The sequence below is a fragment of the Oryza glaberrima genome, chromosome 12 (assembly GCF_000147395.1).
Source record: "Oryza glaberrima chromosome 12, OglaRS2, whole genome shotgun sequence".
NCBI lineage: Eukaryota > Viridiplantae > Streptophyta > Magnoliopsida > Poales > Poaceae > Oryza > Oryza glaberrima.
In genome coordinates, this window is record NC_068337.1 from 7,161,053 (window position 1) to 7,186,543 (window position 25,491).

The following is a 25,491-nucleotide window of genomic DNA, read 5'->3' on the forward strand; positions in this document are numbered from 1 at the left end:
CCCCCTCCTTCCCCTCTCTTTCTTCCCCTCTCCCCTATAAAAACCCCGGCCCAATCCCCCTTCTCCACCCCACTCCATTCCCTCCTCCTCTCCCTCTTCCCCTTCTCCACGCGCCGCCGTCGTCGCGCCGCCGCGCCGCCACCTTCGAAGCCGCCGCGCCGTCGCCCAGGAGCCGCCGCGCCGTGCGTCGCCGCCTTGCGCCGCCGTCGCCGTCGTCGCCGCCACCGCCGCCGCCGGTGAGCCGTCTCCCCCCCTCCACCTCGCGCCCACCGCCGTCGCCGCCTGGGGAAGCAAAGAGCCGAGAGAGAGAGAGAGATAGAAAGAAGCCGGGAGGGAGGAGAGAAAAAGAAAAGAGAGGAAAGGAGAAAGGAGCCGGAAGAGAAGAAAGAAAAGAAAGGAGAAAGAAAAAGAGAAAAAGAAAAGAAAAAGAAAGGGAGAAAAAGAAAAAGGAAATAAATAGGAAATTAGAGGGAGATTAGGGAAGGTTAGAAAATTTAAAATAATTGGAATTTAATTATAGATTAATTATAGTCGTAGAATTGCAAAATTTAATATAAATTATGGATTATTCTTGGCAATTTCTATAAGAAATCAATTCGCGGTAATAATTTAGATGTAGTTAATAACTAAACAAATAGATGAATTCTTATAGATTATTATAGATTATTTTTGGGTAATCCCTATAAGTAATCGATTCACGGTAGAAATTCGGATTTAACTACTAGGGATTTTACCCGTGTATTATATTTAATCATTTAGTCATAGACTAAATTAAATCGTATAATATTTCTAGGATTCCGTCCGATATTTAGCTCGCGATAGAAATTTCTAACCTATTATATGGATATAATGCTCGGGTAGATTAAATTAAAAACTTATGACAACAAAATATTTATACCCGCAAAATAGTTTGAATCGAAATTGGGTTTGCCTTAGTTCGCGAATAATAAAGTTAATATAAAGAAATCGACTTTCGCATTCGACTTTCATTTGGATTTATTTGGATTTTTATTTGAATTCTAACCGAATTCAAATCAATTTTCGCACGTAACTATAGAGCCCGAGGGAGTTGCGGATCCAAGCGAAGGTCAAGACCCGCAAGACATTGAGCAAGGCAAGTCATCACTATTGTTTGAACATGTTGATCCCAATTGTGAAATTGTTTTGTTTACAAATAAAATTGCATGCAATGATGAACATCCTACTTGTGATTTTGCCATGCCTTGATTATTGTTTGCCCTTATTCCTTCGTAGCCATGTTTACGTATGAGTCCCTAGTCAATTATGACAATTGCTTAGAAATGCTATTCTAGAATCATGCATACTCATATTTATCAAATGCTATATGCTTGGGCGATTACCTTTGGGAAGATAATTGAGATGCGGCATGTGGAGACATGAGCGCCACATTGCCATGATGTTGATGACATGATTTGTGAAAGGAGAAATAAAATTAAACAATTGTTTTCGACTGGGGCGAACGGAGGATTTGGGTGGTATCTGGGAAAGGCTAGTACCGTCCCCGGTCAATTAAGGACCGAGCCATGAAGTTAAGCATGAAACGACCCCCGTACAACCGTACTTCTCGAATGGGTATAGACCTAGCGGATTAGATAGCCGAGTGGAGGCAGTATCCCTGCATAGATGGTTCACCCCTGAGTGAGGCGGGTGCGCTACGATGGGACAGCCATTGAGGCTGGGCCGAGAGGCGTGCTCTACATCGGTATCGCCATTGGTAGGACTGCCATGAGTGTGTGGGAGAGAGAACTTAACTTGAACCATAATTTCATATGTGTGAGACTTCTCTTTCCCGGGAGCGCCAGAACTCCTCTCACTGCTAGAAACATGGACGCCTAGAGTGCATGAGGATTTAAGTTCATGGAGCAGGTACTGCCAATGCGAGGTTATCGAAAAGCTTTGCCGTGACGCGTCTCATGTGTTGGGACGAGGCTCATGTGTTGGGCAGTCGCGGAGTGCGGGTAAAGTGTACATCCACTGCAGTGTGAGTAAACCAAATCTATTCGAATAGCCGTGCTCGCGGTTATTGAGCACCGGGACATGTATTACACTTGGCTAGACTCTAAATTCTTTAACTTGTGTGGTATGGGATATTGCATGATGATTTTTATGCTGATGGAGCCACTTCCTGAGAGGCGGGAATGTGGACGTCCTCAGAAAACCATAACGACTCAATGGCGGGAAGCTATCCTTGGGATCACAATGGATGGTGGACAGAACCGTCATTGTTTAATATGAACACTGGTACTAAAATTTGATCAGTCTGTGCTAGGTCTTAGGCTTGTGAAAAGAATTACAAAACTAGCTTTGCGCAAAGGAACCATAGCCATCCTTTGAATACCCCTATCATGTGCATTCTTGCTGTGATGACTTGCTGAGTACGGTTGGTATTCACCCTTGCAAATATAAAATTAATCAGAAGCGGGAGATGAAGCTTCGGAGGATCCCTATGCCTACTACTAGGAGGGAGATGAAGACGATGGTGCTCAGTAGGTCTTAGTTGTGGTCGTTGCCTGTAGCAATGGCGTGCCGCTGCCTTAACTCCGCTGCCTTACCTACTTCTGTTTTTGGAATGTATTCCGGACCGCTTAGTCCGATGATTTAAGACTGTGCCTGCGGGCTTATGATGTAATAATTCATACTAGACTCTCGTGTATGTGCACTTGATATTTCAGCCATGAGTTCGTGTGTACCAGACTACTTGATCCAGGGAAATGGTACTGTTTACACGATTGATTCCTGTTATAAAAACGGGGGTCTACAACAGGCCACATCTAAACAATTTTCCCAACTTCCCATTCTCCCCCAAATTCACAAATTCATCTATCACAGCCATATAAAAATTTATCACTAGCTAACACATATAGAAATGCACAAGTCATCACAGCCATATAAAAATTCACCACTAGGTAACACATATAAAAATGCACAAGTATCACAGCCATATAAAAATTCATCACTAGCTAACACATATAAAAATGCACAAGTCATCACAGCCATATAAAAATTCATCACTAGCTAACATATATAAAAATGCACAAGTCATCACAGCCATACAAAAATTCATCACTAGCACAAGTCATCATATGTAGACATTAGCATCTAAACATTGAATCAACAAATAATCGCACTATCACATTATCGAATTTAAACATTATCATCGAATCATCAAATCATCACATATAACATGTACATAGCAAATCATCACATTATGCATCATCATCGGTGAGGAGTACCTACCTTGCACGGTGGCGGGCTCGGTGAGGAGGTTGACGTGGGCTCGGGGACGGCGGTCTTGGGCGGCACCGGGCTCGGGGACGGCGTGGAGGGAGGCGCCGGGCTCAGGGACGGCGGTCTTGTGCGGCGCCGGGCTCGGGGACGGCGTGGAGGGAGGCGGTGGCCGTCGGGGAGGCCGGATCTTGAGCGGCCCCGGCCTCGGGGACGGCGGTCTTGCACAACGGCGGCGGTCGGCAATCGGTAGAGGGAGGCAGCGGCGTGGAGGAGGTCGACGTGGCGGCTAGCACGAGGTCGACGGCCACCGGGCGTAGATCTGGAGATGAGGATGTGAGGCGGCCGTGGTCGGTGAGGCCGGATCTTCGAGGGACGAGGAGGCGACAGCGTTGAGGACGAGGAGGCGGCGGTCTTGAGGACTAGGCGGAGAGGAAGCTGGCGGTAGCGGTCTTGGGCGTGGAGGACACAGACTTGGAGGAGGAGGAGGCGGCGTCAGCGGTGGCGGAGGAGGACGAGGCGGCGGCAACGGTGGATCTGAGAGTGTGAGAGTGTGAGAGAGTGAGAGGCGGCATCGGCGGTGGATAAGGACCCATGGATGAGGATTGACTAAGTAAACTGTCACGCCCGGAAATTCACTAATAATTTCCGAACTAATTTGTGCATAAAATCCTCGTCCAGGAATCAACTGAGGTACACAAACTGACAATTTAATATACAAATCCATCATAATAATAACGTTACATACTTACAAAAGAAAAGAAAAACAGCAGCGGAAATAACGGTCTAGCGATGGCTTCAGCTCCACTCCCACAGGCAGCTCAACTAGGGTATAAGCCAAACGTCTTCTCCTTCTGGATCCTTTTTCTTCAACTGAGGTTTGATGATTATTGCGAGAATGAGCATATGACATACTCAACAAGCCACACAGCAAATATGCAAGTGCACAAGGATACCAAAGGATGGCATAATATAGGCTCATTTGCAAAAGCAGCATTTAGCAAAGATTTAAGAGAAGTAAAACAGTAGAGTAATTAATCAGAAATTTTAATCAACACTGAACAGCACACCCATGCTGCACAGGCCCAACCATCCTGAACAACCATACCCGGCTGTACAGATCTACTCCAAACCAGGAGCTAAACAAATTATTACCAGTTATAGCATCAATAATTATTGTGAGAGGTGTGAGACTAATCACAAAAAACATTGCTCAACTCGCCCATAACCGCGGGCACGGCTATTCGAATAGTTTTACTCTGGCCAGAGGTATACCACTGTACCCACAAGACACAGCTTCAACATCATGTCTACCATGCGTCGCGATACTGGAAAGTACCCGAATAGAGGCTATGACAATACCCCCTGCACAACACAACTCACCACATTGCACCATTCCTGGATCATAATCATCCCCTCTATAAATATAACCAGAGGCATGGACTCCCCAGCGACCCCCACGGACATCTCGCCGCTTCTCAGTCTGGTGCCCCGCAATGAATCATGCTATACAAAAGGTAAAGTCGTTGCCCATGCTGGCTTGTGGTTGGCATGGTTAATGTTTCACAACAGTAGCTCGCGAACCGATCCTTAATTGCCATGAGCACGACCTTCACAACCATGTGCTCACAACCCACCATTGACAAGTTTTAATTATCAATTAATTATCATAACACGTTTAACCATCGTGAGCTACCATTAAATATAACCATAATTAATAATATAGTATAATTCACCCCATTAATGATGCTAATGTTTCTAAGCATGGCTAAGAAATTATATATATATAGCATTTAGCTAAACCAAACCAATATATAAGGTTCTAGCTAATCAAATTATAACCCATAGGAAAATAAAGTCATCTTCGGCCATTAATTAATCGGGAAAAGCTCACCACCCGATGACATTCGAAAATAATACATCAGTTGAAATAAAACATTAGCTTTAAACGGGTTCAACATGCTCAAAGGGTCGTTTGGGATCTATGTGACTTGCCTTCCTCAACGAAAACGCTCTCCTCCGGAACGTCGGAAACTAAAGCGAAAGAACAAAATAATACATAAGTTGAAATAAAACATTAGCTTTAAACGGGTTCAACATGCTCAAAGGGTCGTTTGGGATCTATGTGACTTGCCTTCCTCAACGAAAACGCTCTCCTCCGGAACGTCGGAAACTAAAGTGAAAGAACAAAATCAACAAAACAGTACAAAAACAAGCAAAAACAGTACATGTGGATATTTTTAACATGTAGATCTTGATTTTAGATGAATTTAGCAACTTGAACCACTCGAATCCGAGTTACGATGATTTAGTTATGAATTTCCGAAGTTTAATCGATTTTCATCTAATAAAGAAAACTACGAAAAGGGCTTAATGACGTCATCGCCGACATCATCAATGTCGACTCGACATCAGCGACGACCTCGCCGGCGCTAGGAGACTCGGCCGGACTTTTGGAGGGTACCTACGCGTAGAGGAGAACAACGCGATCTCACCGGTACTAACCAATGCGACGAACGACGACGGATGACGACCGGCGACGAGCTTCTATGGCGGCACGGTTCGGCTTTACGGCGGCGATGGCGCTCCGGTGGTCTTCGGCGGCTGCGAAGGGGCGGACGGGGTTCCTCTCCTCCGTGCGCACCCGACGGCGGCGACGGCTACCGCGGCAGCGCAACGCGGCCGGAGGATCGCCGGCAACGGCGGCGGCGGCTCTACGGGGGAGGTCGGGACTTGGGGCAAATGGAAGAGGACGACTAGGGGATGCTATTTATAGGCTTGGATTGAAGAGATCGGACTCCAACCGAGAGGATTTGAGCCGGAAAAACCGAGGGTTAGTTGAAGAGATAAACTCGAAAACGAATTCGATTCCGCGTTGATTTCTTCGGGATAAAGTCCGATTCTTGGGGGAAAGGATAGAGGAGGATAAGAGGAATATTTCCCCTCAACTAATTTTGCAAACAGAGCACGGGATGCGGCGGATTTGGTGGAGGAAGCGGCGGCTGCACAGGTACAGGACGGCTGGCTCGGGCTGTGTCCAAGCTTGAAGACGACACTGTAGCAGGGATGAGAATTAGACTTTCGTCTTGGGCTGGCTGAAAAACAAAGGAAAGAAAGAAAGAGAAGAGGGAGCTCGGCTGGGCCGACTTGGGCTGCACAGCACGCGCGCGAGGGAGAGAGATGTTGGGCTGAAATCAGCCCAACGGCTTAGGAGAAGATTTAACAACTTTTTCCAATTAAAATAATCACTGAAATGATCTTTGAATTGTTAAAAATACTTCCAATGCTCAAATAGTTTCAAGAAAAATCCTGAAAATACTTGGACACTCAAAGTACTTAAAAAAATTATAATCATACCATTTAATGATTAATTTAATATGTGGATAATTACTGAAATGTTCTTTGTATGATTAAAATTAGGAATTGAGCTCCGAAAAATCCGAGAAAATTCCAGAGAGTATAATTAACCATGGAGAATTTAATAAAAATTAAATCCATCCATGCTTTATATTTAGGAAATTTTATTTCCCACATTTAACTTCACTTGTAAATTAATGAACATTTAATATAAATTCTAATAATAATTTATTAAATAATTTATAAATCCTGAAACGAAAATCAGGATGTGACATAAACCCTAGTCAATCCTCATCTCTTCGGGCAGACTATTATGCCCGATGCGAATGACACTCATCCCTGACGAGCGTTAGTAATCTGCCCGATACGGATGATACCTATCCGTGACGGGCATTAGAACTAAGCCGGATAGAGATGTAATAATCTCTATCGGGCATAGTACTAAAGCCCATCACAGATGACTTATTAAAATATTTTTAAGTTATAAAAATCATTTATAATTATCTTCTGCCCGATTTAAAATTGCTATTACATTTGATTCATCACATATAATTAACAAATGTCTTATTTACATAGTTCAAAATTCCTATTAATTTTTTAAAATCATATAATTGACAATTGCCTTTCTCACATATAGTTTAAAATTCCTATTAATTTTTTAAAATCATATAATTAATAATTGGCTATCTGACATATAGTTTAAAATTCCTATTAATTTTTTAAAACCACATAATTAACAAATCCATTTCTTCAAAGAGTTTTAACTGGAATGGCATGAAACATATGCAATTCATTCATTAAGGCTCCAATACAAATTAAATACATCATTCACAGTGATATGCCTTCCGAATGGTCTGAATGAACGTAAGCCACTTCGTCTTCGGGATCATCGTCAAGGTCGATCTGAGGTCTGACATGAAGATTCTTGTTGTATTCTTCTTCATCGACAACGTTGTCCACCCCCACAATTCTTCGCTTGCCATCCCTAACGACGTGCATCTTCTTGTTTGCGGGGTCTTCTATGTAGAAAATCTGTTCGACCTGCTTCGCTAGTACGAATGGTTTGTCTGCGCATCCAACCTTGGCTAGGTCCACTAATGTGAAGCCTTCCTTGTCGACCTTGACACCTGTGCGGATATTCACCCAACTACAACAAAACAAAGGGACTTTGAAGTTCAGATAGTGCAGCTCCCATATCTGCTCTATGCTGCCATAGTATGTGCTCGATCCAGCCTGACCTGATCCTGATATGCATCTATACGGACTCTATTGTTTTGCACTGTGCTTTTCTCATCTTGTGTGACGGTGTAAAATGTGTATCCATTGATATCGTACCCTTGCCATGTGTCAACATCCCAAGATGGACCCCTTGCCAACCTTTGTAATATCTCACTTGGGCCATCGGTCGACCGTGCTACACGATCCTTGAACCATTCGTTGAAGCGAGCACCATGTTCTCTGTTGATCCAAATATCTGATCGACCAATATTGTCCTGTCGGACCTTCGCTAAATGCTCCTCAAAGTATGGGGTTACTTCAGCCATATGTTGCAGCACTGCGAAATGAGCCTGCGCGTAGGAAGCTTGAGCGGGAACAATTCTTTTTCTGCCAGTTGTGCCGACACCTGCCAACCTTCCTTCGTGGCGAGACGTAGGAACTCCGATAGGATCAGTCTCGGCCATGTAATCGATACAAAACTCAATGGCTTCCTCGGTCGTGTAACCTTCAATGATGCTCCCCTCTGGTTTTGCTCTGTTCCGAACGTAGGACTTCAGAATTCCCATGTACCTCTCGAATGGCCACATTTCTCTCATAAAAGCTGGCCCACATATTTTTGTTTGCTTCACTAGGTGAACAGTGAGATGAACCATGATATCGAAGAAAACTAGTGGAAAATACATCTCCAAGTGACACAGGGTACTGACAATATCGGCCTGCAACCCATCTAGGTCTTCTGGATCTATAATCTTCTGACCGATTGCATTGAAGAAGGCACAAAGCCGTTGGATCGTGTGACGGACTTGTGGTGGTAGAATGCCTCTTATAGCAACTGGCAAGATCTGTGTGATTAGCACGTGGCAATCGTGAGACTTTATTCCAACCAGCTTAAGATCCTCCAATTTAACGTACTTACTTATTCTCCTGCAATAGCCCGAAGGAACTTTAATATCTGCCAGACATGATAGCATTGCGATCTTCTCATCCTTCGACAATGTGTGGCAAGCTGGTGGGAGGTACACTCTTCCTGTCTTCTCATCTGTAACAGGCTGAAGTTCACTGCGAATGTTCATCTCCTGTAGATCGAGACGCGCATTCAACCCGTCCTTTGTCTTGCCAGGCATATTCAACAATAGCCCCAGCAAGCTATCGCACTCATTCTTCTCTACGTGCATCAGATCAATGCAATGACGGACCTCAAGATCTTCCCAATAAGGTAGCCGCCAAAATATGGATTTTTTTCTTCCACATCCTCTTCTTGTCCTCCTTGCTACGTTTTCTTTTCTTCCCAAACTCATTAGTAATGTCCTTCACCATATTGTGTACCTGATCTCTAGACAAATCTGCAGGGGCAGACCCAAGTTCTTTCTTACCATTGAAAATTTTCTTCTTTCTTCTAAAGGCGTGCCGTTGGGGCAGCCATCTCCTATGACCCATGTAAACCATTTTTCTTGATTTCTTCAGCCACCTACTGCGTGTATGTTCCATACAGTTAGAGCATGCCTTATTTCCTTTCACGGTTTGTCCAGAAAGATTACCCAGCACGGGATAATCATAAATGGTGCAGAATAATAGAACTCGTAGTGTGAAGTTCTCCTGACCATATGCATCCCAAGTTTCCACACCCTCTTTCCACAGAATCTCAAGTTCATCGATAACAGGCTCTAAGAACACATCGATGTCATTGCCAGGTTGTCTCGGACCTTGGATTAACAAGCACAACATAATATATTTCCTTGTGAAGCACAACCATGGCGGGAGGTTAAAGTTCGCAATGAGAACTGGCCAAGTGCTGTGAGAACTACTCATGTCTCCGAAAGGATTCATGCCATCTGTACACAAACATATCCTCATGTTTCTAGGGTTGGCAGCAAAGTCTTTGTGCTTTCGATCGATATTCCTCCATTGAATCGAATCCGCAGGGTGTCTTAGCAAACCGTCATTCCTTCTCTCTGTGGCATGCCAACGTACTAACTTTGCTTCATTGGGGTTGGCAAATATTATCTTGAAACGATCAATGATTGGTAGATACCACACAACCTTCGCCGGACCACCCCACTTTGACTTCTTTCCCTCGCCCGCGCTCTTCTTTCGCTTGTATCGAGAAGCCTTGCAGACAGGACAAGCATCTAAGTCCGCGTATTGCTTGTGGTACAATATGCAATCGTTTGGACACGCGTGAATTCTCCGGACCTCTAACCATAGGGGACATAGAACCTGTTTTGCTTCATATGTCGTCTCGGGCAATGTGTTCTCCTGAGGAAGCATGTCCTTCAGTATTCCCAAAAGTTCTATAAAACTCGTCTGACCATCCACTACTAGCCTTCAACTTCATTAGGTCTAATGTTGCTGATAATTTGGTGTGCTTTGGCTTGCATCCTGCGTATAGAGGAGTCTCCGAGTCACTGACCAACATGCTGAACTTCATAGAATCTCTCTCGTTCATAGCTGGGTCATCAACGTCACGTAACATGTCTTGCAGCATATCAAGGTCCACATCAACCATTTCACCGCCCAATGGAGATGGGACAAACATGTCATGCTCTTCTTCATCTCCTTCTTCATGATTGTCTGCACCACTTCCGTCTGCAGCTGCACCATCAGTACCCAGATCTTGCTCTCCATGCATCACCCAACATGTGTATCTCTCCATGAATCCCCTGCGTATCAAGTGAGCGTGTACTTCCTTTTCATCTTCCCACAAAATCTCAGTCATGCAATCGCTACATGGACAACACATGTACTTGTCGTTTCTTCTTATCCTATCCTCCTCTGCGGCTTTCATAAAACTTAATACGCCATCTCTATACTCCTTGTACTGACGCCTCAAGCCAGTCGTGTATATCCAACTTCGATCCATCGCTGAACAATGAACAAAATATTAGTTAACATCTCATAACATAAGTACTACTAAATTAATAGGAAATGTTTAGTACCCTTTTACTTACTTTTATGATTTTCCTATTTTTGTTTGCAAAAAAATTACAAAAATTCGCCCCCTTAAACCTCCCACCAAAATAGTAAATAGTGGGATAAACTACAGACAACGGACTGCTGGTGTATATATAGTGTGCAAAGTATATCTCAATCGGGCCAAAAAAATGTCATCTCTAACGCGCGCACACTAATCTCTAACGAGCACAAATAGAAGCCCGACACCTATAAGAGTCATCGGTGATGGGCATTAAGGCCATCTCAATCGGACCTTCTTTGGAGCCCGTCACCGATGACACTCATCTGTGACGGGCTCAGTATTTGGGGCCGATTGAGATAGTGGAGGTCATCTTAATCGGGCCTAACTTCAAGCCCGTCATAGATGAGTGTCATCGGTGACGGGTTATAGGAATATGCATCCCGACGATACGTATACAACGGCAAAAATTTAGGCCCGATTGAGATGACTTCGTTCTGACGGCCCACGTTGTCCAGGCATGTGATGGGCCGTCACAGATGAGAGGATCTGTACTAGTGATATAACAATATGTGTTTCTAATAAATAGTTTTTTTTCATTGTTTTATTCATGATCCTACTTGCTTGAGAGATAAAGGACAGTGGAAGGTCGAACTAGAGGGACAATATAGGCTCTTGTCAATAAATTCAATAAACCCATAATTAATTTTGATAATCCATGCATGTCATATGATATATATTCCAAAGGAAATCTCGCTTTCTTTGGGAGAGTCCCTTGAATCCATGTGTCGACTTACTTCCAAATTAGATTTGTGACATAGACCTCCAAACGACCACACAACGAAATTAATTTAATAGCGCCAATTCATGATTAATTCTCATGTGCCCAAGCGTACCTGCTGCCAATCATTAAGTTGAAATTCATAAATTTCTTCCTAGCTAGTGCTGTACATGCATATATGCACATGTAGCGACAGTAACATGCACGATAATATGCTATATTTAGTTAGCACAGGAGTGTACTTTATATAAATTTGTGCTTTGCTAAAAGTTGATCAAGATGACTAATTAATCACCAGTGTGATGCACATATTCGTTCTAGACACATGGTTAGGGTAGTTCATTACGTACAGTTTAAAAAATGTATCTCCCTTATTATCATGCACCACATCTTAAGGCCTCGTAAGTATAAACCATATTACAGGTGATTAGTCATTTCAAATGGGTCGGCATTCTTCATGAACCGTTATAGATCGATGATTTGCATCATCTATATGATGGGTCTATGTTCCAAAATCATTATATAGATCGCTAGTACAAAAATCATTTTTCAAGACAGCCAAAACCGGTTTCTACGTGTAGCTATATGGCCCGCCTGCACCTAGGTGTATGTGAAAATTAATATTGTTCCATGCGGGCAGCCTAATCACATGAAAAACAGGATTTTCGCATACGGTCACCTATACCGATCGCGTGAAAAAAAATAATTTCGGTGGAAAAAAATAAAAATCCCAAAAAAACACCGAAACCCTAGCTTGTCATCGTCGTCAGAACTGCCACTAACGTCGTCGCCGCCATTGCCACCGTCGTCATGCCTGCTTGCTCCCGCCTCCTAATCCCACCGCCGCCATTCCTGAGGATGGAGGCTGTCAAATCTGCATGCCGGTGTTGCTCCAGAGGGCAATGACGGCGGATCCGCTCGCTGGCGTCGCTCCCACCACGAGCTCCCCGCTGCTCCCACTCCCGCCCGCCGTGACAGAGAGGAGAGGAGGAGGAGGAGAGGTGAGGTGCAGAGGAAGCGGAGGAGGTAGAGGATCCACTACCGCCGAGCTCCCTGCCCGCCAACGATGGAGAGGAGAGGAGGAGTAGGAGAGGGGCGGTGGAGAGGAAGTAGAGAAGGTGGAGGATCCATCGCCGCTGAGCTCCCTACCGCTGCCGTCGTCACCGTCGCTGACCTGAGTCATGGCTAGTGGTCACCTGGTAATTGGAGCCCTGCTCCATGCCTCGCCGCTCCCTTGCTGCGTCCTGCTCATGGGGAACCGTCGAGTTTGCTCGCCGCTCCCCATGGCCGTCTCGCACCCGGGACAGCTGGTGCTCTTGATGCTGGGCTGGATTTGGAGGAAGTGGGAGAGAGGGGGGGGGAATGAGCGGGGAGAGAAAGAGGAGGTTGTGGAGAAATGAGAGGTGAGAGAGAGAATGTAGGAGATAAGGATAAAGACTTGAAAAATTTTGAAGATGCTAAGAGAAAAGAGAGGAGGGAGGTCAGACTTTTAAGAAGTCCGTTTGCGAAGTTGTACTTCCGTATGCGGTCATTTAAGAGGCCTACCTGGGAAAATAAGACTATTTTCCTAAGCAGGTGTATTAAGTGGCCGCATGCCTTGAACTGATCGTGATGGAGCGATTTTAGCAGGCGGGAGCAGTTATGGTCCACATGCAATCTAAAGGGGATATCGTCCAGAAAAAATCAATTCTGTAGTAGTGGATAACCATAATTTGGTTGTATCCCGGACTCTAGGGTACATGGCTCCTCTTGATAGAAGACTCGGTCGTCTTCTCAGCTCCTATCTTTCACCCCCTTATCCTCTCCACCTCAATCGAGAGAGTGGAGACCACACAAAGGTGCGATGACACGAGGGCCAGGTGGTTCATCCGTTCGACGATGCAAGGCTCGACATAAGGCCCAACAAGAAGCTCGGGTCCTCCACGTAGCTCGCAATAGTGTGAGCCTCTCGACAACATGATGAGGGGACACAAGATGCTAGAGACGCCAGATCCACTTGCCCCAACTCTGGGTAGGTGAATCTAGTGCCTCCCCTCCAGGGTTTTGGCGACACATCTTTCTCGCTCTACAAAGGACGACCGGTGCCTCCCCCTCCACCTCCTAAGCACCATCACCGCCACCCCCCTGTGGAGCTCATGCTCCCTCTAGATACGATCGCAGTAGCCTCGAGGGGTGTCAGATCTTCCCCAAGATCAGGGTCACCTGATCTAACTACCCATGACCTCACGACGCCTGGATCTAGCTAGGTGGCTCAACCGGCTTCTCCTCTTTGTGAGTAATCCTTTGTGACTGAGACGGGTATGGTGATAGGCACAAGGAGGTGGAGTAGTAGCATGAAGCAGTGCGACGACGATGAGAACCATCTCCCATCCAGATTTATCCACCCAACCAAACACACCCTAAGTTGTTGTTCCCTGTACCTGAGTTGGATGCTCAATGGCTCAGTTTTTTTTTGAGGTGGAATGAATTAGCGTGGTAGAAGGCACTTGAGGGGTCGGTCGTGGATGCACTGTAGCCGTTTCGCCTCTCCGTGGCAATGGCTACTTGGAAGAGGCGGGTGACGATTGACGACAACCATGATGAGCACCGGTCCCGTGCAAGTTATTTAATTATTATATTTGTTTTTACTACATTTTGGCTGTGTTTAGATCCAAAGTTTGGATCCAAACTTCAGTCCTTTTCCATCACATCAACCTGTCATACACACACAACTTTTCAGTCACATCATCTTTAATTTCAACCAAAATCCAAACTTTACGCTGAACTAAACACAGCCTTCGATGGTTCAATAGATATGAACAGTCAGAGATGCGACTAGTCATCATCAGTACGTGATCAATTGACTGCAACGGGTGACTGAACCGTCATGTTCTTGTTGGACTGTAACTTACACAGATGACCATTTCTGTAGTGGAGTAATTGGTACTAGTATCTTGCACTTGAGACTGCTCTAATTTCAAGTACATATTGTGTCGACATTCATCTTACTAATTAACATCCCTTGTGATCTGCTTCCCTGTATATCACCCCATTTTTCTCGAGGTCAATTCTCTGTCATTCCATGTATGCATATATTGCCGCAGACTCAGGAGGAGCCAGTACACAGGGTACATGCATGCATGCATGATCATTAAATTGTACCTTATGATATGTCCATTTCAGATGGACGTGCAGTACTTGACTGTGTTAGGTTCAACATGAACATTTACTGTGCATGCATGCAGCTATTAGTAGCTTAATTTAATTAGTGGCGGGAGCTGATCAAATGTGTGATGTGGAATGCCGTCGATACATTGCCGTTGTCGGCAACATGCCAATTCATGCCTGCCTGCCTGCAATGCATCCAGCTAATTAGCTAACTGGCAGTGAAGTGCATGAACTTGCTGACTAGCTAGCACAACTTTGGACTATAGCCTAATAAATTTAGAATGGTTTTTAAGAACGATATATTTTAGATTGGTTTTTAGTTATCATCTTAATTAGCAACGATCATGAAAAGAGTTTGCGATGAATGCGACCAAGAAAATCCGGCCCTATAAATTAATTATAAAATCAAAATTTAGAATTTAATTAAAATCAGCTTCAAATTATTCTTTTTTGTTTGTTCTTTAGGGTGATATCGATACAATTTTTAATGCATATATTTGATTGTTTGTATTCACATGAAGCACTAAGAAACAACATGGAAATATGTTTCATGACGTACATAATACCATATTTTCACTCATAAAGGTTACATGCCGACGACGTACGTCGTTTTTGTATGAAAACTATGAACTAATAACTCAATTGATGGAGTATTCCATTATCGAAAAAAAAATCAATTGATGGACATTAAGAACTGATTCAATTTGATAGCTTTCCATGCACCGAAACCTAATAAACACTTAAGTACATTGTATGCCGTCATCGTCTCATATATAGATGGCTCATTTCGCCTTCGAATTGAGAAGCTACTTGCCTAGAAATTAATAATCTGTGCGCAGTGGTGATTTTGCTTCGTGTTACATGGTGCGGACTCAGGATTTTAACGTAGTGTATTTAAATTTTGAAGTAGTAAATTTTTCAATAGCCTATTTTTCAGGCTTGATTGAATATGGCCTCTTTTTCGTTTATATATATATATATATATATATATATATATATATATATATATATATATATATATATATATATATATATATATATATATATATATATATATATATATATAAGACACACACACACACACACACACACAATACAATTAGAAAATGTATGAGCCGTTCAGCAACACAGTTCCTGCAAGAAGCATTTTAAACCAAATTATGCATCTAGGCGCGCGATTGAGCAAAAAGATCTTTCAATTTGTGAAAAGATTGGCTTTGCTTAATTAACATAACCAGATAATAGAGATGCCAACTAACTCTGCTTGGGTGAAACAGGGATGAGATCAGATGCATTAATTTGCAGAAGCTGGAATCGGAAGTGGTGAAACAGAGATATCTGGAGCAGGACAAGAATTGCTATAGCTCTCCAGCTGATACTCCTGATATAGTTGTTGCAGACTTGCAGGAAAAACAAAAAAGCATGTGGACACGTATTATTATTGGAAGTTTTACTCACTCCAAAATTTGTTACTTCCTCCATCCTAAAATATAAAGATTTCTAAAGTTAATACGGGTACTTAAAAAATAGGTGAAATTAAATGTGTATGAATGTTGTGATTGGTGGATATCAGAAAATATGTGTGGAATTTGAATGGTGGAAGATTGTTTAAAAAGAATATAGGTGGAGAAGTTGTTGTTTTTGGATAAATTTTGAGTACTAGATATTGTTATATTTTGAGATGGAGGGAGTATATTACTTGGTAGAAGTAGATAGATTTCTTTAATTTGTTTCTCCATTGATTATCATTAATATGTGTGTAGGAATTTCAAATAAATTAAACATGTGCAATACTCTTTTAATTTGACAGTCATGCAAAAGGAACAAGAGGGAATAATGCTAACTATAGATATGCATTGATCATCGCTGAATGTTCAGCTATCTCTACGTCTTGTTGATCATGACCGTTTTTGTCTGGTCAAGCATCCATGTGAGTATACGATCGAGCATATATACATGTGCCATTCTAAGCCCATGCATGGGCATATATTATTCAGTACTATCGTACCAGAGATCACCTAACAAATGAGCTATAGTAATGTACATAATATATACAGGAACATATATAGCAGAGACAGCTCTTCTTTTGATACCTCTCTCGACAATTTCTGTAGTACGTCCTCCCTCTCTTTCAGGTTATTCCAAGATGTTTTGATTTTGGTCAAACTTAAACTATTTCAAGTTTAACCTAAGATAAATTTAGTATAAAAATATATTTAATTATTAATTTAATAAAACTAATTTGGTAATGTAAATATTACTATATTTGTCTCTAAACTTAGTCAAATTTAAAGTAGTTTGATTTTGATCAAAGTTAAAACATCTTATAACCTGAAACGGATGAAGTAGTTCTCATTATGGCTATAAATATATATATGCGTTAATTAAGAAAACAATTTCGGTAGTACGTAGTCTTACATGACCACGACTAAACCACCATAGATATATGCTTCCATTTTGACAGAATTGAACCAACTGTCCTGATTCCTGTATATATATGTTAACCGAACCATTTACTGTGAAATTAATTTCGGTGAAATTAATTGTCGGCATGTACTACTACTAAAGCTAACTAGGCCAAAACAAAACTTATTTCCATTAATTTCAAATCAGATGACCTGTCTTATGTACATATTTATGAAATTCGGCGTCCATAATTATCATCTCAGGTATGCCATAGGAGACTTGACCAAATCAATGCAAAATTATTGATGATCTTGGGTCAGGAACAAGTGCAATGCATATACATGGCCCCCTACTGAGGCTCTTGCCGTTAGACAACCGGCCATGTTCTTCAATGTATGTGTCTTGTGTGGTATGTATTGGTGGACCACACACATCGAAGCTAAACCTTATCTGCTTTGCTGCGATAAGCATACTACACCAACAAATCCTCCTCGGCAGCAATAATCCAGTGAATAAGAACAGGGTAAATTGCATTTTTAGAAAGCTGATTTTTTTTTTAAAACACAGTACAAACATAAGCGCACATGATGCATGCACACTCACCCATATGAATGCAAACACACACGGCAGCAATAATCCAATGAATAAGATAAAAAGAATGGGGTAAGTTGCATTTTAGAAAGCTAATCTTATTTTTTACAAACACAGTATAAACGCAAGCGCCTACGACGCATGCACACTCACCCATATGAATGTAGACACGTAAATCCTATTCCTATGAGTACCTCCGAAAGACTATACCAGTATATTTTGAGATTGACGAAGTCACCACGGACGCCTCGCTGTCGAGGTGTATATCGTCTACGACTGAAAGAATAATTAGCCATAAATACGAGTATCCGTGTAAAATCTAGTATTTGAACCCGGGTGAACTGGTTCCACAATAAGAAATCTAACCAGTTGAGTTACGCTTACGTCGCTTAGAAAGCTAATATGATGAGTGGGCTTAAGAATATGTAGCAGCCACATCACTGAAAACCACCCACTTAACCACAACCAGCTCTATGCTACATATAGACTCCCTTTTAACCTATAATATAATAAATTATACTCTTCAAATTTATCTCATAATATAAGAGTTTTTTAATTCCAATACAATACTTAACCTACGAGTTTTCTGGTTTATTGTACCCATCACTTTTTTACTAGTTTATCCTTCCTACCCATTACTTTCTTACTGGTTTATCCTTCCACCTACAAGTTTTCTACTACTTTATTTCACCACCATAACCTTTACTATGCCCCGTCCTTTTGCTTTTTTTTAACTTTTAAAATAAAATATAATCCCTTATATTATAGCAAGGAGGGAGTAGATGATTTTAATAGATTAGAGAACACATTAATTATATATCCAACACTAGAGTTGCAGAAAGAAAAATAAACAACGTGAGAACCATTTGTGAACCAAATATAGACATTTTCTTGTATTTACCAGGGAAGTATATGTAAATATATTGCCAATGTTTTATTAAAGCATGCGCTTAATTTTATGTCACCTAGTTAGTAGTATATTGATATATGCTCAATTTTTTTTAGAGAAACACAGCAGGGAGCCCCTGCTGTTTGTATTGTAATAAAAAAAGACAGAATATTTAAAAGAAGCAGAACAATATAAATATATGGGGTGAAGATAAAGGGAGTGAGAGGAGAAGGGGTTACAGGGTGTTCTCTCAATTTCAAAAAATTTCAACATAGCCTTCAGTTACAATTCGAAAGCCAGTATTTGATTTACTGTAGTACATGATATGAGTTTATGAATTAGCTAATCATGAAAGTATCGGAGTACAGTACACCCAAGATAGTCCATACAAATTTTATTTGCTGTTCACACACAAAGAATATTTGAAATAAAATGATTACAAGGTAGCTAGAGTACTCATAAGTTTCTGTTGTCCTTATTAATCCTAATCAACAGAGCCACATGGCTTGTCCTAGCCATGTAATATGACAGCCATCAGCCATGTGCCTCCCATCATCTGGTCTTTTGTCACCTATTGCAATGTGATCTTGTGCTGAATTCTTCATGATTTAGTTTGGATCTGTTTATGGGGTTGATAGATGGTCTCAGCTAGCTAGTTAGTTATGTATAGTCAGTTATATGTCTGTCACTGGATGGGAAGACATTCTATATATAAGACCAGCTGGCTAATTAGTGTATACTCTACCATGTGTGCGTTGCCACGTGTCCTCGGCATTCAGAAGTTGCATGTGCTGGATAGATATGGTGGGATATGCAGAGTCAACTGAAGAATGCTAGCCATTGTCATGGTTAAAGTTCAGTAAATTAAATAAATCCACAATTCTTTTGGCGCCCTAAAAGTTTTGTAGAGAGCTTTAAAAGTTTTGTAGATAGATTCAATTCTACATCTGGCCTCCTTTGAAACGCTACAAATTTCTCAAACTTATGAGAAATAAAAATTGGTACTGATGAACATCCTACTCCCGCACTCCAAAGCAGTCTACAGATCACTACTTCAAATAAACGAGTTTTCTATACAATGACCTCTTTAGATTGCATATGGATCATAACTGGTCGCGTCTGCAAAAATCATCCTCTATTTTTGTGTGTGGTTTCTTAAGAGGACCGCACAGAATAATCGATTTCCGCGTGCGGACCTCTTAAGTTCACCACACGCACAAATGAGCCTATTTTTACAGACGAACCTCTTAAGTAGGCCACACGCAAAAATACCCCTCTCTCTCTTTTCCCTCTCACTCACTTCAAAATTTTCACCTCCTCTCTCTTCCTTTCCTTTTATTTTCACTCCTCTCTCTCTCTCCTCTCTTCCTGTGCTCTCCTCTCCTCTCCTCCGATCGAGCGCGAGGGGCGTGGGAGGCGGCCGGCTCGGTGCCACTGCCTCTGGAGCAGGCGTGGCGGCGGGCTCAAGAGCATCTCGGCAGACGTCATGCGCGCGGTAGCAGGCGCACGACAGTGGCCGCATGTGGAAGGTGATGGTGACCGGTCCCAACCTGGATCCGGTGGAGGCAGAGGCCCCCACCCGGATTTGGCGGCGGCGGCCGTCCTCCGCCAGGATCAGCGTGGATCCGACGGCAGGGACAGCCGGCACGGCGGTGGCGGCGGACGGGCGGGCTCGCGCGCGGGCTGGCGCGGCGGCCGGCGTGCTGTGGGGAGGTGTGGCGATGCCGGCCAATCCGGCGACAGCGACGACGAGGGCGTTGGTGTCGGCTTCTAAGGTTAGGGTTTCGTATTTTTTGGATTTAATTTTTTTCGGTTTTTTAATTTTGCGTGCGGGGTGTGCCACCCGCACGCCAAAATAGTGATTTTCGCTGACCTTTTGGCGCGTGCGGGTTGCCATGCCGCACGCAAAAACCTCTTTTGGACCGCACGGTAAATGGTTTTTAGTACTGCATGGCACGAACTATTTCGTTTAAAAATTTTAAACATTTTTCCTTTTTTTAGAAAATTAGAAAAAAAAACTTTCAAATTTCAGCTCCCGGGTAAATTAATTTGTGCGTGCCAACATAGCATGGTAATTGTAACATTGATTGGTAGACTGAGTGATCTAGCTCAATAATACATATAAATATATATTTTCTAACAAATGCACGATGTAAAATAACTATCATTATTCTCGACAAAGGTTATTACTTGACTAGGCAAAATGATTTTGATTTAAATTTCTTGCTCTGAGAATTCGCCTTCCTGTAAGGGCTATTAGCTAGCAATATGGTTTTGCAGTACCATGTGCAAATAACTCAGTGCGGGAAACAACAATACTTCTGATCCCTCCATTTTACTAGATTAGTTGTCGTTCTAGCTTTATCATAAATCAAACATTTCTATATTACGCCATCAAATTTTAAAATTTTATGTAGTTTAACATTCCGTCAATTAGATATTATGAAATTATTTCTGAAATTAAACTACATAAATTTCTAAAAATTAAAGATCGAAGATACAAAGATCTGACATAGAACAAATCTAGAACATCGAGTAATTTAGAACAGACAGAGTATCTTAAGAAAATGTGTCAACCCTTTTGTACATTGGTATAGGGTTTTTTAGGATTCACAATCCTACGAATTTTTTTTCATATGTATGCCTTTGATTCGTAGGAAATGAAAGAAAACATTCCTTAGGGTTGTATCCCTTACATGAAAATAAGGATGAGGTATGTCGTTCGCGCCGTTTTCGTGTGTTTGGCGGTAAACTATGTGCCCTTTTGCGCTTCTTGTAGGAAAAAAAAACAGAGTGAGATGGAATAAGAACACCAGGGGTCACATATTAGTATCCAACAAGCCAACGGTGATAGAGATATAAAGTAGTGTGAGCTGACCGCCGGCGGCGCAAAGCGGCAAAACCGCTAATTAGCGGTCAGTCATGCGCCCTCCCGCCTACACGGCACAGCCATGTGGCACGCACGGAGAGGGGGGAGGGCGGGGGGTTGCGTTGGAGGCAACACGTGTCAGTTTTCTCTAGTTTCTTCGTTGGTTTTTCTGATTATTTTTTAGTTTTTCTCGTTTTTTCTTTTTGTTTGTTTTTCTAATATGTATACATAAATATACAAAGTTTATATACATGAATTTTTTTAAAAAAAATTGTACGTATAAATTTTATATATACGTGTATATATCTTGTATACATCAAATGAGTATATGCATAAAAAAAATATATACTTTACATATATATACTTTACCTATATATATACACACACACTTTATAAGTTTATACATACATATATACGTATAGAGACGAGAGAGAGGAGAGGCTAGAGGAGGTCAAACTGACGCGCATCCTCACGCGGCTAGTCGTCCATCAGCTGCCCCCGCAAGGTGGAGGCGAGGCTTGCCGGCTCAAAGCTTGGGTACCTTTATCTTTTCATGTGTTTTTATTCCCGCAGGATGAAAGAATCAAACTACTTCAGGTTCTGTTCTTTTTCTATCCTACAAATTAAAGAGACCTAAAGTATTATCCCTCCATACCAAAAGTTCAAAAATCTTACCCCCAAAAGAAGCCAAAAGTAATAAAGTTGTATTAACATAACAAAACCCGTCCTCGATCGATCGATTGAACGGATGGTGGCAGACGTACGACAAAATTCCGGCAAGACGAGCAGCCGATCCACTGCGATCGATCGATCGATCGCCCATTGGTCCCGGCCGGTCGGTTCATCAACTACTACTGTTGCCGCTCGCTCTGTGCATATGCCCTACCATGTTCTCTTCCTCCACGTAACGGCGCCATGTCTCTGCTAGCTTAGCTTGCGTTGCCTCCATGTGGATTCAAATCATTCAATACGCCCAACGACAATCCGGAATCCTCACGTCGCATCTCATCTCTCATCTTTCTTTTTCTAGCTAGCAAGCAGTAGTACCACGTCCCATTGTTTTCTTCTCTTTTTTTTTTTTTTGAATGCTATTTCGTTCCCTCTCTTGCCGGCAGTAGCTTCCAAATGGAATTCGAATTAAAGCCAATCCGTTAACGATGGCAGATGCGTAATATCGTTCGTGACCCAAGGGCAAACAATCTCCGTCTCCCTCTATAAATAGCCGCTTGCAACACATCGCCATGGCTCCCCCACACCTCACTAGCTCGACCAAGCCGATCACCTCTCTCGATCACTCTCAACTAATTCTCTCAACCTCAGCTGATCATCGGAGATGGTTCACCGGGCGGCGGCGGACGGCGCGCGGCGGCGGCTGCGGCGGCAGCTGTCAATGCCGGGATCAGGGAGGCCGCAGCAGCAGACGAAGGAGGCGTCGGCGGCGCTGGTGCGGCTGCCGTGCAACAAGGGGAAGGCGTCGCGGTTCAAGCGGAGCTGCTTCAGCGAGGAGGACGACGCCGCGTCGGCCGCAATGCTTCTGCTCGCCTGCGTCGTCTGCGCGCCGTCCCTCCCTCTCATTAATTAGTTAATTAGTCATCACTCTCTCTCTCTCTCTCTCTATGATCTAGTTGATTAATTAATCAGTCAGTGAATCACACTTGGAGGCTACTGTACTCGCTAGTTTGATCCTCGCAGCTGGTAATCTTGTAGTGGCATTAATTAATGTGCGTGTGTGTTTGTGTATGTGTTGCGGTAATTAAATGGTGATATATATAATTCGTCCTGTCCGTCGAATCCTCGCCCTTTTCTATATTTGACGTTGGTCAGTCATGCAAGGAGTATTATTTTGTCTTCACTAGTTAACTTTCTCCGTGACAAAAAATTCTTAACGTAGAAAGGGATAAGACTTCTCTGGTAAGATTTGTTATACTATGAGAGGTCACATTCTTTTTTAGATTAATTTTTTTTACTGAGAGGGTATATAAAAATGTACATGATGGTGTTAACTTGAAGCAAGAGGCAAATATGGTTTTCCATTCAAAGGAATATCATCCCAAGCTAAGTGCAAGCTAGCCAGCGCAGTACACTGGCGAGTGGGCCATCCTACGCCGGAATTGGGCCGGAGTTTGGTTGCCTGGACCGAGATAGGCAAGAAACAGGATTGCCCTGGTTTAGGACTTTGGCCCAATTAGAGGAGAAAATGAATTAGACAATTTTTTTTTGTGGAATTTGCAATATTCGAAATCTCTATCTCTACTGTTATAAAAATGAAAGATATTTTTACCGGTACTTTGGTACGTCATCCGTGTATGAGTCGGTTTTTAAGTTCGTTCGCTTTTGAAAATACATGTCCATATTTGAGTCGGTTTTTAAATTCGTTCATTTTTGGAAATACAGAAGGAGTCGTATAAGAAATCTCTTTAAAAAAACTCGTATGCTTATTTGTAATGATCAGACTCCTAACCGCAGCTCATGATTTAAAAAAAAATACATCAAAGCGAATTGCCACAATGAATTTCACCTTAGTTAAACCATTTAACAATAATAAAATTAAAATAGCCTTCACCCGTTGCAACGCACGTGCATTTTTTCTAGTAGAAATAAAATATTTGTGAAATGTGTCAGGTTTAAACTTCCATGAAAAATTATCTTTGTTTTGCAGAAAATAGAAGGAATTCTTCATAAATAATGTTAGCATTTCACAAACTTAAATTTGTACTATGATACAGTGGAGCCGACCTAGGATTTTGAGGTTGCCCTTCGACAACTAGATCGCAAAACCGATTCAAAATCCATAGCCGTATTTTTTTTACAACTGAAAGTCTAATACTTGGCATGTGCAAATTGCCAAAGTAGATCATCAAACTTGTGCGGATTGGTTAATTAGAGAAGAGAGGAGGGAGCCCGGCCGGCCGGCATAAGAAGATGGATTTATTTGCTTCTTTGGTTGAATAGGCTTTTTTTTCATACACAAACGAATCACATACTCCCTCCGTCTCAAAAAAAAACGAATCTAGAACTGGATATGACATATTCTAGTTCAGTAAATCTGGACAGAGATATGTTCAGATTCATAGTACTAGAATGAGTCATATCCAGTACTAGGTTGGTTTTTTATGGGACGGAGGGAATATCGCATATACTAATTTTTTTTATAAAAAATCATATGTATACAACGATACCTTTGGATCTAATTGGGCAAGCCCCTATGTTACACAACATTCATCGTTCGTTCTAGCTTCAATTTGTCGGACGGCTGGAACCTACGAAATCACATTTATCTATATACTCCTATGCATCTAGTTAGTGTAGTTTATCATTTCGACTATCTTTTGTCATGCAATATTATTAGATTAATTATTTATTTATCATAGCTTCTATCATTTTTCTTAACCGTGTTAATAAAGTGGCTGACTTGGCACTACTGGAAAATCGTTTTTTCGTGACTGCCCCACAGATTTCGTGATGGCGATGTAAACACAGTCACCAAGAAGACATATCGTGACAGGCATTAGAACACCACCACGAAATTGGGTGTTTCGTGACTGGGAAGAGCAGCCAGTCACCGAGTTATAGAGTTGGTGACGGTGCAGTAATATAAAGCCCTCACCATACTGTGTGATGGACTTAAATGGGCCAAGCTGCTCTGCCTCTGTCTGAAATTGTGAACCACCAAAAACAGAGTGCTCTTCTCGTTCCCCATGGCTCTTGCCCTAGTGAGCTCCACGCCTCCACCTCGACGCCGCAACTTTGCTCGTCGATTCGTCGCCGATAGTGATGCCGGCGAAGGAGCCCGTACATTCTCACCTCACCGTTGGTCTTGCCTCCCTTGCTCTCCTCTCTGACGGGCGTGCCGCCGCTGCTCTCCTCACGGTGGGTTTCGCCGCCGTCCCCGTGTCCTGTCCGTGGGTCGCGTCACCATTGCTCTTCTCGCCGTGAGGTGCGCCATCGCTACTCTACACTCTAGCGACCTGCCTTCTCCTCTATGCTCTCAATCCTTCCATCAGAAATAGTTCCCTCTGTTTTTTCCATAGGGTGACACATAGGTGTTCGATGAAATGCCAATGCAGCGATTTTTG

General features: G+C 42.5%; 1 protein-coding gene across 1 annotated transcript; it reads right to left on the reverse strand.

Annotated features, from left to right (window-relative positions):
* Positions 1–7,431: 7,431 nt before the first annotated feature.
* Positions 7,432–9,630, reverse strand: LOC127757419 (uncharacterized). Its single transcript, XM_052282919.1, has 4 exons — positions 9,148–9,630; positions 8,706–8,933; positions 7,939–8,573; positions 7,432–7,750 (listed from the first exon to the last, which is right to left on the reverse strand). Exons 1-4 carry the CDS (start codon positions 9,628–9,630, stop codon positions 7,432–7,434), a joined length of 1,665 nt encoding a protein of 554 aa, XP_052138879.1.
* Positions 9,631–25,491: the final 15,861 nt, after the last annotated feature.

Bases quoted from the DNA above. Each gene is read 5' to 3' on its own strand.
- LOC127757419 (XM_052282919.1), bottom strand. From the start codon at position 9,630: ATGAGTAGTTCTCACAGCACTTGGCCAGTTCTCATTGCGAACTTTAAC. The intron at 8,934-9,147 runs GTACACAATATG...ATGCCTGGCAAG, and splicing joins CAGATTTGTCTAGAGATCAG to ACAAAGGACGGGTTGAATGC. The intron at 7,751-7,938 runs GTACGATATCAA...GTTTTGTTGTAG, and splicing joins GATGTTGACACATGGCAAGG to TTGGGTGAATATCCGCACAG.